Genomic DNA, 16518 nt, shown 5'->3' on the forward strand with positions numbered 1-16518 from the left:
TTTTTTTCACATCAGGTCCATGACGGACCGACCTCCGCATCCACATTGCTGGGGCGGCTCTGCGGCGCAACTGCTCCCGCCGACATCCAGGCGACCGGAAACCAAGTGTACCTAGCTTTCGAGTGAGTACGAATTCTCGCATCCTACACATATCTTTAGGCCATGTTGATTTGATTATATGGATGACATCCTCTGGGAACCCGAAAACTGATTCGAGCGTGCGAATAAAAAAAAGTTTGTAAAAAAAAAGTTGCTTTCATTATGAAATATACGTGGGCAAGAAAAAAACGTAGCAGACGTAGCCTCCCAAAAAACGTACGGAGAAAAAGCACGTACGGCGGGTTGTGACCGAGGCTTTAATGACATGTTGTTTTTCGCTAGCTCCGACTAGTGTGAACGCGGCCGACTTTGCCACCTCATGTTAAACTTTTATGATATGTTGTCCACCTCATGTTAAACTTTCTAAATGATATGTTGTTTCTCGCTAGGTCTGACTACAGTGTGGCCGGGGCCGGGTTTGCGGTAGACTGGTCCACCACCTGCGTGGACGGCACCACCTCGTGTGACGACGCTCCGGTGTGCTTCACCTCCGCCCAGGAGTGTGACGGCACGCAGACGTGCGCAGACTTCCAGGACGAGACGGGGTGTCTGGCGGCGTACGGGCTCGACAGTGAGTTCACCTGAAATCATCACAGAGCTATTAATAAGGCCACACCGACTTAATTTTATGGATGACATTCACCAAAGATTACGTCCACCAAGGCTCTGCCCTAGCGCCTGGCTCTAGGCCTGGGTAGTCCATGGTGGTTAGAGACAATACGGAGCCGGGTACCCAGGCTACCGAAGCTCCCCGACTCAAGAACTCAGTACATACGTACAGTGCCGATTCATAAATTCCGCAAAAAGCCAGCATGTGCCGACTTGTCGTATACTGCCACGAATTCCTGTGGTTTAGTAGCATTTTTATTTTTGGCCGGAATTTTTTTATTCGCCCGCGCGCACTAGTTTGGGGGTCTTTAGAGGATGTCATCCACAAGATTAAGACGGTGTGGCCTAACTAGAGTTCCCCGATCTCAAACCCTCGCCATATTATGGAGTCTTAACGAAGGCTTATTGGTGAAAACGTGGGCACTGCAGATGGACTTATTAAAGTCTTTAACTTTAAACTTTTGATATTGCTGTTGTGATGGTCCTAGTTTTGTTCCATGGAACGTATATTAATGGCGCCATCTACACAGAATGATTAAACAGAGGTATACTGATTATAACAATATATGGACAAATAAACAAATATACAAAATCGAAACAAGCTAATTGGGGTTTAGTAAATGAAATTCAACGAGCGCAAGTCCCAACCCCTATCCCTTAGAATTACTGATAGGACACGAGTAGAATAATTAAAGTCGAAAAGATCAGTCAGATACATAACGACCAGTTTTGATGATAAAATTCTGCGTAAAGCTCATATATTTTCACAATTAGTCTCAAAACTGTAAAAGGATGATCCGTAAGTAAAAGGGAAAATGTATTCCTCTTCTGCCTGGCAGCATGTGGGGAGAGCATCGATGCCTCCACTGCCGGGAGCGTGTCCTCGCCGAACGGAAGCCTGCCCTTCTTCCCGCCCGGCGTCGCCTGTGACTGGGACTTCGCGGCTCCCGCAGGATACCAGCTCATCTTCACTGCGACAGCAGGGGAAGGCGTCGACTGCACTACCGCTTCTGCCGAGGTATTTTTTTCCTTCTGGACTTCTGTTTGTATTATTCGCTTTTGATTGCAATCAAACAAGTAAAGCTATATATATTGAATGTTTTAGAAAATATGCTTTTAGAAAAACATTTTTTGGGAAAACATTTTTTGGAAAAACATTTTTTGGAAAAATATTTTTTGGAAATTTTTTTTTTAAATTTCTTTTGAAAAATATTTTTTGGGAAAAATATTTTTTGGAAAAATATTTTTTGGAAAAAAATATTTTAGAAAAAGATTTCCCAAAAAATGTCTGAAAAATGTCAATGCAAATTGTTAAAATGACAAAAATTTGAAGTGACTTGATAAGTAAACATAACATTCTTCTACAGCTGACTGAAGGCTCGAATACCCACGATATCTGCAACCGAACTACTACGTTCATCGTCAACACCAACGAAGCGGAGCTGTCGGTGAGCGGGCCCATCGCCGAGGACGGGTTCTCCCTGTCCTGGATCCCCTGCTCCCCAGACCAGGTTCTGTGCGCGGCGGACTACGCGTGTCTCCCGGTGGAGGCCAATTGTAACGGCACGGAGGAGTGCAGCACGGGGGACGACGAGGCGGACGCACTCTGCCTAAGTGAGCATCAACTCAGTTGTCGTGTTTCTGATTGTCCAAGTTCGATTTAGCCAGCACGTCGGCAGAACATTCTGCACCTGAAACCCGTAATGTATTGTACATAGCATTTTGGCAGAACGTCTCATATAAGGTTGTATTCGCTCATATAAGGTTAGCATTTCGACAGAAGTTTCCAAATGTTATGTAAGAAAGAATATCCTCTGCAACAGGCAAAATTCTGATGCAACGTTGACCAAGAACCCCACGAAAAACGCGAAAATACGGGGTTCTGTACGTTCTGTACGTTTTGCCGACGTGCTGATTTAGCCTGGTTACCAAACCTATTTTAGCTCCCAAGTCCACATCCTCTCTGAGATTCGATCCACCCTATAGCCTGTATATACTAGTACATCATGCTTCTAGCAGCCTTCCCACTGCTCAGGCCCCTAGCCTGACTACATCGCGTTTCGAGCAGACCTGCCACTGCATGGTCACCCAACTTAATGGCCAACACCTCTGGGTCAGACAGATCAATACATCTGCCAGTCACTGTCAGACTGAGAACTATCTGTTACCACGGTAACTGGTTTCCATAGTGACAGAGAATCCTGAGCCCTATTGGGCCGATTCCCATAGTGATGAAGAATGCTGAGCTCCTATTGGTAGTTCTGGGAATGATATTGGCAGGGAATGGAGATTCTATGACTATACAGCTACTAGTCAGTTTATTCCTAACCTTTCTGCGGTTGTTTTTTCGCCTTTACAGTTCCGACGACCACCATCCCAACGACAACGGAGGAGCCCACCACCACTGTCTTCTCAAACATCACTGTTGTCACGGAAGGTATGGTTAAAACTAGTTATTTCATTTTTCATCTTACTATAGTATTATGTTTACCGAAGGAAGACATACTGTTTTTGCTCTGTTTCCTCTTCTTCTTATTCAAACGAATAATGTCAATGACCTGAACCAGACGTCTGTCACCATGGTAACTAGTTTTGGGTTACATCATGTTACAATTTTATAGCAGGAGGGATTTAGACTCCTGTCACCATATATATGTATTTGAGTAAGAATTAACAGAATAGGCCATATGCTAAGGTAAACATTATGCATTTGCTTTGCAAATGTTACCTTTCTAGTTTTATCTATTCAAATTGCAACATCATAATGTCACAATACATTGGACTTACACATACAGCTAAGGTATTCCGTTATAAGAAAGTTACATGTATACTTGAAAGAAATTCATACTGTTTGACACTTTGATTTACGTGTTTTCTGTGTATTTCTTCACTACAACGTCAGATCCCGCAGACCGACTGTCATGCTACACGTGTAACGGAACGGGAGACTGCATCAGCAATCCGGCCAACGTCGCCTCGACTACCTGTGAAGACGGCGAACACTGCTGGGTAAGGTCACTCACCTCCGGGTACGGAGGTATTGTTTTGGGTGGGTCGTCTGTTAGTTTGTGTGTATGTTTTTTTTCGGACAGAGTAGGTTGAGGGCGTGTGGGTGGGGAGTGATTGACAGACAAAAAGACAGGTTAAAAGGTCTATTAGTTAACAGGAAATGTTTAGTAAACACGAACTTGAAGCTCCTAGAATCTGACCGTGCGCCAGCAGGAGTTAGATGTTGATATAGGAGGCAGACCCTTGTGACTTTCTGGTGCAGGAGAATTTTTTGAGATTGAAATCTTGGAAAGTAGGTTTATAAGGTCTTCTTTCAGTGCATTAAACTATAGCCAGCAATATATGTTTAAACGTACTGGTGATATCTGTTCCCTAGGTCGAGCGGATTGGAGAGGCTGGCAGTTCGTTTGGGCTGAGAGTGGAGCGAGGCTGCGGGGACGTGTGTAGCAGCTACTGGGAACAAGAGGCGTGCGAAACGCCACAAGGGCGGCCGAAGGTACGGACCATTGTATCCCATTGATATGTCAGGTGAAGTGGTGTCGTGTGGTGTGGTGTGGTGTAACGGTAGGGTGTTTGGTCAAGAACCCGGAGGTCCTCGGTTCGAATCCCGACATATCGCCGATCTTTTTCCCTTGGGAAGGCACGGCTTTTTTGCACTCCATCCAGATATAAAGAGTACCGTACCTGACTTCAGTTGGGAGGTAAAAGGCGGACCCTCCCTTGTCTGTGCCCAATACCGAGCTCTGGACACAGTGGACAACAACCCATAGCACTTTTACCTGTGCGAAAGGTGTGTGACACCACCTTCAAGACATATGCAAACCACCGGGGGTATTTCAGAAATAGATTTTGCTAAAAAAAAAATTTCTTAAATATGTTTTTCCACAAATCTTTCTTAATGTTCATTTTTCTTTTCTTTTTTTTTTTTGTTCCAGGTGTGCATGAAATGCTGCAGCGACGTTGACGACTGTAACGACTTTATCATGACCGGGCACAACGAGGGACAGGGCGGGGACGCCACGGCGGCGGTACCCTGTCTCTGGGTCACCGCGCTGGCAGTCATGCTGGTCTCTTACGTCACACGCACACTGCAGTAGTCTACAGCCCTTTCACACTTCCCATAATGCCTAGTAAAGATCACGGATATGACGTATGGCCAACCCCCTCCCCCTTCCTCGATGTAATATTTCCAACAAGTTCTATCGACAAACTGGTCAACTATATTGTTTTGAATTATTTATCTAGTATAAAGCGCATGCCATAATTGCATTTTTGTTGGAATTAGAGAACATCACGTACCTTCTATCGTTCTACCTTCTACCGAAGACTCTCCTACTCGCACGGTCGCATTACGTATATCCCCTTCTTACGCCATATCCCATCCATATTCATGATCTTTATTAGGCATTATGGGATGTGTGAAATTGGTGACACTATGTACATAAACAGTTTCTTTTACACAGGCAAACGTTTAGCATTGTTGTGCAAAAAAATGCAAGTTTTGTTCAATCCGGTATGCAGTGTTTGTTATCTGTGTGATATTGTATATTTTTGTTTCTTTGTTTGCTGTTTGAAATATGAACAGGATGAATAACTTTGTATCTCTGTAGCGTTCGTTATATTGTCAGATCAAAATATGTAAGCCTATAAATCAGGCAAATCGAATCCCTCACTTGCCATTTGTGTAGCTATGTGAGCCTGCAAAGACGCAGCAAGGCGGAACATTCGCGTTTACGTGTGTTGAAATTTGACATATGCATATTCTGAGACGTAGAAAGAATGTCCCGGAACTGTAGAATGTCTTTGCCGGAACCGTGGCAGCTTTAATGTTTCTTGCCTTCCTGTGTCTGATACGGGATAAATGAGATTCCCTTAAATGAAATCCGACCACGACGGTTAGCGCCAAAAGACTGGTTGGACAGAGAGGGGGTTGACACCCTGTATCTGCACGTCGGGGGGGAGAGAAACTGAAATGTTGTACGGAACAAGCCAATAGAACCGGAACTGATCGAACACGTCGAACCTCCCGTTCTATTTCGAACAGGGGGCGGGGCTTATCATGTTCGATCAGGAAAGACGTATAATATTTATAACAACCTTACTTTCACAATAGTATTGTTAACCATTGAATTCAGATTCCCTTTTGGACTGTAGAAACTTCTCTTGGTCAACAAACCGGACTCCAGAACATACTAAAATAGGCTATTGGGCCAAAATGTTATATATTCTGTGTATGTATTTTTCCACTAGCTCACCTAAAGCAACAGGTATGGATATAGGACGAAATTGAAGATAGGAAATGCCATTTAACGTGTGTTAAATGTTTCAACACACTACAGTTTTCTTCTGGTTGGGTAATTCATGTGAAAATATATCAAAGCTACGATATGTGTACTATAGAACAGATGTGTACTATGCTCTGTTGGTTCTTCGTTAAACACAATATATGAACAACGGATTGTCGCATAATCCTGCTACTTGTAAAATTGAACTGATACACGTTTTACTAAAACTTGACAGACAAGGACATTGACGTATGTTGTTTTGTTGTTTAACTTCATGTTTCTACAATAAATGCGGTTGATGAAATAAGTTCTTCTCCAGAAGCCTTCCTGTTTCGTGGACTTCAAAATAACTTCCTGGTAAGTTCCACGATGAACCATCCTCCTTCGCAGGGCTAAAATCCTCCGGTTCCCTTCCGGTTTTAGCCCTGCTATTTACCGCTGACAGTTTGACTTCTGGTGACGTCACTTATAAATAATTCATGAGCTTGCCTTATTTGGCACAAACCAATCAGATGTCGGGGGGCTTGCCCTAACTCTGTCTCGGCTTTGGCCAGGGCTTTGGCCGCTGCTGGGAAGCCCATATAGCACAGGCTCTTCCCTCCTCCTGTCCGCACACTCAGAAAAACGTCTCTGCCATCAAGCAGCGCCTGTAGCATCGACTGCTGATGCTCACGAAGCCGCTCGACTCTTGCACGGCTCGACTCTTGCACGGCTCGCACGAAACTCTAGTATCTGTAATAGCCGCCATCTTGGCCTGTCCCAACATGGGAATGTAAGACGTAACCTGATTGGCTAATAGGTTCCCAGCGACCTTTGCGGTTTTTGCGCAAAGCTCGGTGCGCAAATTCTCTGATTGGCTGACAGCAGTTTGGCGGTGACGTCACCAGAAGTCAAACTGTCAGCGGTAAATAGCAGGGCTAAAACCGGAAGGGAACCGGAGGATTTTAGCCCTGCGAAGGAGGATGCGATGAACGTGCCTACCATTATTGTACAATAGAACGCGAAAAAATCTTGACATTTAATCGTGTCAGAAAAATGATAAAATTTAGTAAAATAGAATAATTTCAAATTCAACCTCTTAAGAGAAGCAGTAATGTTTCTACAAAGACGTTGCTGATACAAATTGTTTTAGGATGTTCTCTCAAACTTTTGCTGTCAAACATTTTTTTTCTGTGCACCTAATTTATTTGGTCAGGTGTAATGTTACCAGTGCACGTAACTTCCAAAAATGAATTTGAAACCCTGATCCGTCTTGATGTGTCTAAAGAAAGTTTACATTGTTACAATAGTCCCGTAAGTGGGACAATGTTGATTGAATTACCCGAGACGGTAATCACCTGTGAATGACTAAGAACACTGAAAGATATCTGTCAGCTCAGTTTTAACTGAGTTAAAACTCCATTTCTATAGAACCGACGCGCCGCAAGCTTCGCGTGTATTTCCTCACTCAGGCTTGTCTCGCGTTACTCAAGACTTCATCAGAATGCCTGGGTGATTGAATAAAGACAGCCCGGTTGGTGGTCAGGACGTTAATTTCATTTACATTTCGAAGGGTTTTTACCGGCCTAGTCATGTTTGGTTTTGACAAGAAAGACGTGAGGGATCAGCGAATGCATGTATGGAATAGACCGTTCCTGTTCGAACGCGTCGAACCCCCTGTTCTACTTCGAACACCTCCGTCAGAATCAGCGCGGGAAATCTCTCATGTCCCAATGTGTTATCAGTCACTTCTACGAGGGAAGTCCCCCCTCGACTGACAGCTCTTTGGTAGTCTCGCGGTTCTGGCCCTAGCTGGCTCTCGCATGTAGGCCCTAGGTGTTGAACTAGGTTGTCTCTCCATCTCGTACAGGGCCGCCCTCTTCGTCTCCTTACTACAATGTACTCTCAGCAAAATGAGTTCTCGCGCTGATTTTGAAAAATGGTATTCCTTAGCCTCCGTAGCAGGCTTATACAACTGGGGGTTTGGTGGTCTTAGGCTGTTTTCTGATTAGCCCACTTCTAAACGCCGTCTATGTTGTCTATATGCAATCAGAAAATAACACATAAAAGCTCACAAAGACCCTCAAGACCCCCCCCCCCAGTTTTTGGCATGCTATAGAGGCTAGGTCTTCCCCTGTTTCCGAAAAAGAGAGAGACCAAACCGAATTGTCTAGATATAGCCGTCACTGGTACTTGAATGAATCTATTGTTACAATGACCAGTATTTGAATTAGTATATTGTTCCAGTCACTGTCCTTGTTCACATGTGCTGTGTTTCTACCACTTGTATGATTCCCAGGTACACGTACCTGCGGATATCTTTCAGGCACGAATTTGCTAATAAACTTTTATACATTAGCTGGTCTTAAGCCTACTGCACTTTGGGGCATTACGTCGTATTCGTCTTCCCCTAGCACGATTAAAGTACACGCAATCAACAAACAATAACTACAGTCGAGCTGGTAAAATCTTGTCCAAACCGGATGTCGGTAAGACCGGGATTGCGTCAACAGTTGGGAAAAATTCCCACCATCTTTGTAGAAAATAAAGCAGACAGACTAGTTTTGAGAAAGTGGAAAGAACGGCGTCCAGAACAAACTGGATCGTTCACAATAGAGCCTGTCCCATGCTTTATCAGGAACGGTAATACCCTTAAATCAATTAACCTGTATTTCATCCTGAGAAAACAACCGCGACAAAAAACTACTGTTGCAAATAGAAAAATCAACTTATCTCCGCTAATCTCCAATATCCACTTAACTTTGTAACAAGCCCTGGATACCTGGATCAACTACAGAGATTTTAAAGCCAAGTCGCTCACTCAAAAGTCTCCAAACCAAGAAGAAAACTTCACATCTAACAGACGTTCTCGCTATCGTACCCCGTTGCTAAACTAGAGGCTTTGGTTAACATGCAGGGAGGCGGATTCTTCTTCTTTGCGGCTGCCCTCGTGCTGAGTCGCCATGCAGGTGAGTACGACCAGCTAGCCTCGTGACCAAACCTATTATAGCTACATTAACCTACATGAAGGACACGGCAGCTATGATAGGTCCGGTAACCAGGCCACGACCAGCCGCGTCAAAAATGAGTGTTCTTGCCCGGGGCGTTTTCCCTGGTAACATTCCAATCTAAGGCCCCAGCGTCAACACCAAGTCTATAGGCAGTCATCAAGGAGTATTTATAAATGACGAAATGGCATGAGGGCAAAACGAAATGCTTGATTTAAACCAAAGCTTGGTAGCAAACTCGTATAGTCGTAATTCTATTGGTTTTGTGGTAAATTGTGCGACGAGCTTTATCCAGTGCTTTTTTATTGCACAGAAAAGGCAGTTCTTTGAATGGATGTTGCATATGTCATTCGGAAAAAAGCTGTACAAAATATAGTTATCTCGTTGACATCCATGTACATAATACCTTATAAATATACAAAGTAAGTCCAACAACTGGGTAAGGTTAACGTGATCACGAATTTTAGACACTATAGTCTGCTTCTCACTTAAAAGTGATGAAAGACAGTGAACCTTGAAAGTGATCTCAACGAAGATCTAATCTTACACTGGTGGTGGCAGAGACGACAGACGCCTTGTGCAGTATCTGTATCTGTATAGCCGGTATAACCGCCTTTCGGCGTAACACACCAGTACAAACCTGCCAAGGAGACAACCTCTTCAAGCAGGCCACCTGTCACTGGTGACCGCTTTTTCTCGGTCCCAAAAAATTTCCCCAGTGACACAAGCATTAAGCAACCTTTCCAAGGTGACCACCTGGCTAACGCGACCATGAGTTGGGTCCGCTGAAGGCCTGATACCTGCCCATGGTGACCACATCATTTTCGATCATGTTGATTACCGAACCATTGTATTAGAGTAGTTTTAAAGCTGTTTGTAATACAAACATGTATATTACCTATTTCATCTGTTCACCTGTACTTAGCCCGATAGGGCATGAATGTACAATAAAGGTTATTATCAATAAAGAAGCATGGTATTGATGATAACTAATGAGAAATCATGGAGAAACCAGCCAGTTTGCCTCGACTACTAGATGATGTTTTTGTTCGACGTAAATTGTTCATGTGCCACTCTCCCCAAATGCATTTACAGCATTTGACATTAGAACATATTGACTTGGAAACCATTTATGCCTCAGTCATGTTGTGAGGCGACCCTCTTCAACTTCAAGGAGACCACCTGTCTAAGGTGGCCACTTTTCTTTGGTTTGGACAGATTTGACTGTATATAGAAAGGTTTATTGTGTCGTGTAAATTCCACCAGGTCTTTTCGACGAGTCATACATAGCTAGAGTTAGAAAGTAAACTGACAGCGAACGCTCGAAGGTTGTCCGTAGTACTACCTAACTTTGTATTGTTTTTTTTCTGTTTTGTTTGTTTTTTCTACACAACAAACGTATCAACCGTTTCCTCCGGGGCCCTTGTGGTTGCGTGTGTGGTCGACCACCAACCCTTCTTCACTAACAACTACAGAGGGTCAGACCAGCGCAAACGTGAATGAAGGTTAGGAATTCTTCCCATATATCTATATGTAGATAAGCAAGTTCGTAAATGTGTGAGTGAGTGAGTGAGTGAGTGAGTGAGTGAGTGAGTGAGTGAGTGAGTGAGTGAGTGAGTGAGTGCACCTCAATATATGTATTTCAGAAGGCATTCTTATTTCAGAAAGCAAGACATAAGCCAGGCCACTTGTAAGGATATCTCTCACGTGCTGGCCAAAGCGGGACACAGTTTAGTTCAGAAGCATGTGTGCAACAAACTACGTACAGAATATATGTCAGTAGCAACATTAGATCTTTAACTACGGAAACCATGACTTGCACAGCGAGAGTGCATGGGTAAGTATGTGGAACCCTGACTGCTCACGTATGAGTGTTATATCATTGTTATACAGGGTGCCAACGGGAGGACGGTGGAAACAACTTATTGCAATGCATATAGTGTTGTTCCTTGGATTCCATAAAACTCCAGTTTTGAGATGAGTCTGCCATGAGGAACTTTGTCGAACGCTTTTGTAAAGTCGAGTAATCTACCTGCTTTTTACTGTTCAGTGCACCAGCTATGTGATAGACTGTTAGTCGCTTAGCTCTAAACCCATGCTGGTAGTCCGTCCATATGATGTGACTTTCTAAGTGAGTGTTATATCATTGTTATACAGGGTGCCAACAGGACGGTGGATCCTTGGTGCTGCGGGCTTTGTCTGGCACCATATCCAGCCCCGGCTACCCGGCCATGTACCCGGCTAACTCTGCCTGCACGTGAGTACAGCATGCTACTGTCAGAAACACAACGAAAGTACAACGACTTTCGTTAGGTCTTTCACACCCATACCCACAAACAGAATTTGACATACATATCATATGATTAACTGTTGAGTATAACGTATAGTATTCACTACTGGTTCTAAAATCTTTAAACATTCTTTGATGTAACTGCATATTTCTACACAGTATCTCCTCCTACAATGTAATTGAATTCATTTATGGTGGGAATGTACCAGTTGTAGATTCGTTTGTACACGTGGAAGGGAGGGTGAACATCTTTGAGTGTTTATCGTCATATCGTTAACAACCAATGATAAAGTGACATTCATCTTCAATCAAACTAAGGACATATTCACTGCACTTCTGATGGTTTCCGCCAGGTATTTAATCACGGTGGATGAAGGCAAACGGATCATCATAGTCTTCCATGCGTTGGACATCGAGGAACAGAATGGGTGTGTCTACGACTACCTCCAGGTAAGGGAAATGTAGATAATACCTGTCATGAAGTCATACTGTATGTCAATTTAGGTCAATTGGGGTCATGGCAACCTTACCTAGTGCACAGTACTCAGTGGATACATGTAGTCAACTAGAACAGATCATGGCAATCCAGCCTAAACCAGGGCAAAGTGAGATATCCTTAACGCTGATTTGCCAATATCTTAAACTCGAGTGGAGCGCCCTGCACTAGAGAGAAATGTTAATAAAAGGAGGAGTGGTCGGATCTTTGTCATTCTTGAGAAAGACAAATAAAGTCGAAACCGGTCGAATTCCGTCTCAGCACTGTCATTTTCTAAAAGCTACGAATGGTGTAGATAATACTCGTATCTGTATTTGCAGAATCATGCCCGAAGGCTAATTGCTTGTACAGTGTCAAAGAAAGTATAAGAAAGTATCAACTTATACTACTACCTATACTACGTTTACTGTTTGCCTACTTTGTAGGCGGTGGATAATAATTTTGACTGGGTTTTGTGATCTTAGTATAGACAAAGTCTCTTTTGGTGATCTTCTAAATGGATGAAAGATTAGGAAATTGTGTCAACTGTCTGAAATAATCTGTTTCTGTCGGTAAATATAGACAAGAAAGGTATCCTTTTTAAAGCACGTGTATCACGTTAACCCTCACATGGTCTAGCCTATAGCTATGGCCTAACAAACTACTGATCCGGTCTCAGGGTGGACATCTTGAAAAAATGATAGCCCCCTGTTACGAGTAATATACATGTAATGAATTAGCTAATAAACTGAACGTGGAGTAGCGTGCGTACTTCAGTGGTTAGCAATCCTGCCTCTGGACTAAGAGGTTGGGAGTTCGAATCCCGGCTGATGTCACTCACCCGACATGCACGCTACTGTTTAGGGTCGCAGTCCTTCGGACGGGACGTTAACGGTGGTCCACTGTTCATTGTGCTTGTCGAAAAGAGCTAGGGGAATTTCCCCGGTACAATGAACCTGTAAATACTGTACATAGCGTCTGTCTTCTCTGTCACGACCAGTGGAAGATTAGCTCTTCAATGAGCTAAAACTGGATCGAGATCACTTTCTTTCTTTGAACTTGAAAGTTTACCAACCATGTGCGTTTTTTACCATGGCTCTTACTAGGTTCGTGATGGTGGCGAAACCACGGCCACTTCCGTTGCCAAGGTCTGCGGTGACACACTCCCAAACCCGATAACCAGCACAGGGAACAGCGTGCTCATCAACTTTCGGTATGTCGCGTGCACTTTTTAGTTTTTTTTAGCATTTTTAATAATCGTTCGAGTACATTTATGTCAGTTGTTAGAAGTGTTAGAAAAGCAGAAATATCTTATTTTACAGAAACTGCAGTAAATGATTGTAAGATGAGTTTTGGGGGGTGGGGCGACGCTTTGTGGAATGTACTTTGTCCAGTATATAGTCTTTTGAAGGGGCGTTGTGCCAATAAGATAACATACGGTGTGTCCTATACAATATTCGCGCAATCGTGCAAGTTATATATCAGCATAGCATGCCTCTATGGTGATATATAGTCTCCATGACCGCCGTTTCTCGCCCATCCACGTTCATCCCAGGGGAACTACAAAACTGATGCGAGCGTGCTAATAAAAAGAGGCAAAACAAGTCGCCTTTATTATGAAATCTACGTGGCAGGAAGGTTGAACATATGACCAAACACACAGATTTGATTTTGTTCTTCTACGACATAAGCGTCGTTTTCCAATATTGTTTTGCAATGTACAGCATATATATGTACTCATTTTGAAGCTGCTGTGTACGATTTCCAGTATGGTTAAAAACACTCTCGCGTACATTCTTCCGATTCAGATTTTTATTTCCAATGGCATTTCAGGTACCTACGCGAATAAATCAATATTACCTGAAATGTGTCATTGATCACAAAGCAGCCACAAGTGTTAAAATTAGTATACATAATACGTATACATTATAGAATAGAATCCTCACCGTCAGGATAATCTCAAACTACTACTTAGTACAAACATGTTTCTGATGCGAGAGGCAGTCACTAATTGTGCGTGTGTTACAATTTACCTCAAAGTAAAATTGTGACTATGATACAGCATAAAAAGAAACGCGAGGCTGACAATGCAAGACTTCTTCAGGTCCGACGCCAGCGTTGGCGGCGAGGGTTTTAACCTGGAGTGGTCGGTGGAGTGCCTGGAGGAACTGTTCTCCTGCGACTACGCCGCCATCTGCATCAACGAGTCCCGGAAGTGCGACCTGGTCCAGGACTGCAACGACTGGGCGGACGAGGGGGAGGAGTGCTTGGCGCAGGGTCTGGGGGCTTACGCTGCCTTCAGCGCAGGTATGATATAGTGTCCGCTACCGGCCAGAAAGAACCAGCCGTTAGCAATTCGTGCGGGTTCAGTCTTTTTGGCCGGTAGCGGATCTTGGGGAGCAGACGAAAGCTAAAAAGACTGACACTCAGGCTAGGTATGATACTACAAACATTAAGTGTAATTTACTTTATGTTCACGGTAGCAAAAGTTAACGGTCTGAGGAAAATTGACATGTTCAAGGAGATATACTAGTATTCATGGTGGCGACAGGTGCAGAAAAAAGAATGTCAAGGAATTATTTGTTAACTGTAATGATACGTTCACGGTTCAGAAGTAACAGTGAACATAATAAACATTAAAATACCGTGAAAAAATCATGAATTACATATGTACACTATTACATATGCATCTATAGCAGCGACACTTCTGCTGCAGTGCAATGTGAACCAGACAATTTTTACGTCTTTTTCTTTTACCTCACAGGGTGCCAAGGCGACGTCCAGAACATCACGGAATCCGGCAACCTGAGTACTCCCAACTACCCTAGCTTCTACATCGCCGGGATGGACTGTAGCTGGTCCCTTGCCGCGGCTCCTGAATCGGACGGACGTTACCCCGTCCTCATGGCCAGCTTCACGGGCGACTTCGGCGTCGCCTGCAGCTCAGGGAGCATTCAGGTAATGCTGGAGTCACAGTTCCAACGGGGCCCGCGCGGTCTGTTCCCGATCTAGACGCCGGTCGGCATCAAGACGCCGACCGGGCGGACGCCGACTGTCATGGTCACAATGAAATGTTCCTTTTAGGCTCTCGACTGAAAATCAACTCGGCGCCCGCGCGGGATCAAAAATAGGCCGGCCGGCACCCCACCGGCCGGCACCCCACCGGCCGGCACCCCACCGGCCGGCACCCCACCGTGTCCCGTCGAATAGTGCCAAAAACAAACAGCCGGGCGCTGCGCGAGTCCCGGTTTTGAATTGTGACGGTTTTGAATTGTGATACCATCCGGACATTCGTTCCGCAACACTCTAAAAAATCATTGTTGTGGAGCGAAAATCCGGATGGTACCCAGGATAGGCTTAATGCTGGAGTACTAGTCACAATTCTGAGCCAGGGCCCGGCCTGGCTGCTTTAAAAAATGCATATGGCATAGATTATGCTTATGATCGTCTTTTGCACGTTTTGTGTGTTCAAAATGATTCTGTTGTTTCCAGAACCGTGTTTTATCCAGAAACGTTGTTAAGGCCGGGTTTTGGTTCCTCCGCGCGTATCCAGAAACTTACCTGGGGTAAATCTACGCACGTTCCTTTATACGCGGAGACTATTCAAAACCTACAATGTAACTCTAACCTATTCAGGCAATAGGTCAGGTCGTACAATCGTCACACGATCGCAAACTGAGGGCATTCCTTGGATACTAATAGTCGTGCATGTGTCGTACGAAATTCTGCAGCTGTCTTAAGAAATGCTTGTCGGCGATTGATTCTATGTCAACCTATCTAAAAATTCTACGACACATGAACCGTTTGACGGCCTACGACAAATATGATCTCGAACTGCAGTGGGCACCTTGAACTAAATCTCCTCAAATCACACTGATTCAACTATTACAGATCACAACCACTGACAGCAACGGACAGGTCGGGAGCACGACCAAGTGTGGGGAGCGGGGCGGACCGGTCGCGATCGGCGCGGAGGAGGGACAGACCATGACCCTGACCTTCTCCCCGAGCTCCCAGCCTATCGGACACGGCTACATGGTGGAGTGGAGCCTCTGCCCGCCGGATTCCCTGGCGTGTCCGGAGATCGGAGAGTGTTTCCATCCGGAAAGCGGAGTGACCACCTGCCCAGCACCTACAACACAGGCGATGGGTAAGTTTTGATCCTGCCATGTCACCGATTTTGTGCCCTTGGGAAAGGCACTTAACACGACTTTCCTTACTTCACTCGGGTGAAAATGAGTACCTAGCTTCGATTAGGGCGTCCCTCGGATAGGACGTTAAACTTAAATAGAGGTCCCTTGTTTGGATGGAGAGCCACACCACACGCTCGTTAAAGAACTCACCACACCTTTCAACATAGAGTAGGGACGTGCCCCGGTGTGCAATGCTTTGAAGCTAAGAAATTTCTGTAGGTTTACTAGGAGCAAGTAAGATGATCTAACGAAAAAATATTCATATATGAGACCTTGAATGGAACTCCAAGTGCCATGCAACATTGGAACGCTATTCATTCCGTCATGTCAGGCTAATGATATAACGTTACCATGTACATGTGATAATCAGATCTTGCGTTGTTGCAGCGACCGGTGCTGGGGTCAGCTCGGGAAGCGGAGTGACTGGGGGAGCTACGCTCCGCAGAAGCTCTACCGCGTGGCCGAACAGCGTCACTACAACAGCCTCGGACAACTCGACACTGATTGAAGGTGGGAAAAAACACTCGCCTTATGCGTTATACATTTAGTGTATTACCCCCCTCTCTCTCTC

General features: G+C 44.5%; 1 protein-coding gene and 1 pseudogene across 1 annotated transcript in view; both read left to right on the forward strand.

The window, feature by feature from the left end:
- LOC109471399 (bone morphogenetic protein 1-like) overlaps nt 1-4911 on the forward strand; it is a 7978-nt gene extending 3067 nt beyond the window's left edge. The window contains exons 4-11 of the mRNA XM_019770686.1: nt 16-122; nt 489-670; nt 1548-1726; nt 2076-2322; nt 3068-3145; nt 3611-3717; nt 4094-4213; nt 4653-4911. Of these exons, the coding sequence (XP_019626245.1) occupies nt 16-122; nt 489-670; nt 1548-1726; nt 2076-2322; nt 3068-3145; nt 3611-3717; nt 4094-4213; nt 4653-4814 (1182 nt within the window). The 3' untranslated portion in view covers nt 4815-4911. The remainder of the gene's footprint in view (nt 1-15; nt 123-488; nt 671-1547; nt 1727-2075; nt 2323-3067; nt 3146-3610; nt 3718-4093; nt 4214-4652) is intronic.
- Nucleotides 4912-8892: 3981 nt separating this feature from the next.
- Nucleotides 8893-16518, forward strand: part of LOC109471401 — a 9423-nt pseudogene continuing 1797 nt past the window's right edge.

The sequence above is a fragment of the Branchiostoma belcheri genome, unplaced genomic scaffold, assembly GCF_001625305.1.
Source record: "Branchiostoma belcheri isolate BF01 breed outbred unplaced genomic scaffold, Haploidv18h27 scaffold25, whole genome shotgun sequence".
NCBI lineage: Eukaryota > Metazoa > Chordata > Leptocardii > Amphioxiformes > Branchiostomatidae > Branchiostoma > Branchiostoma belcheri.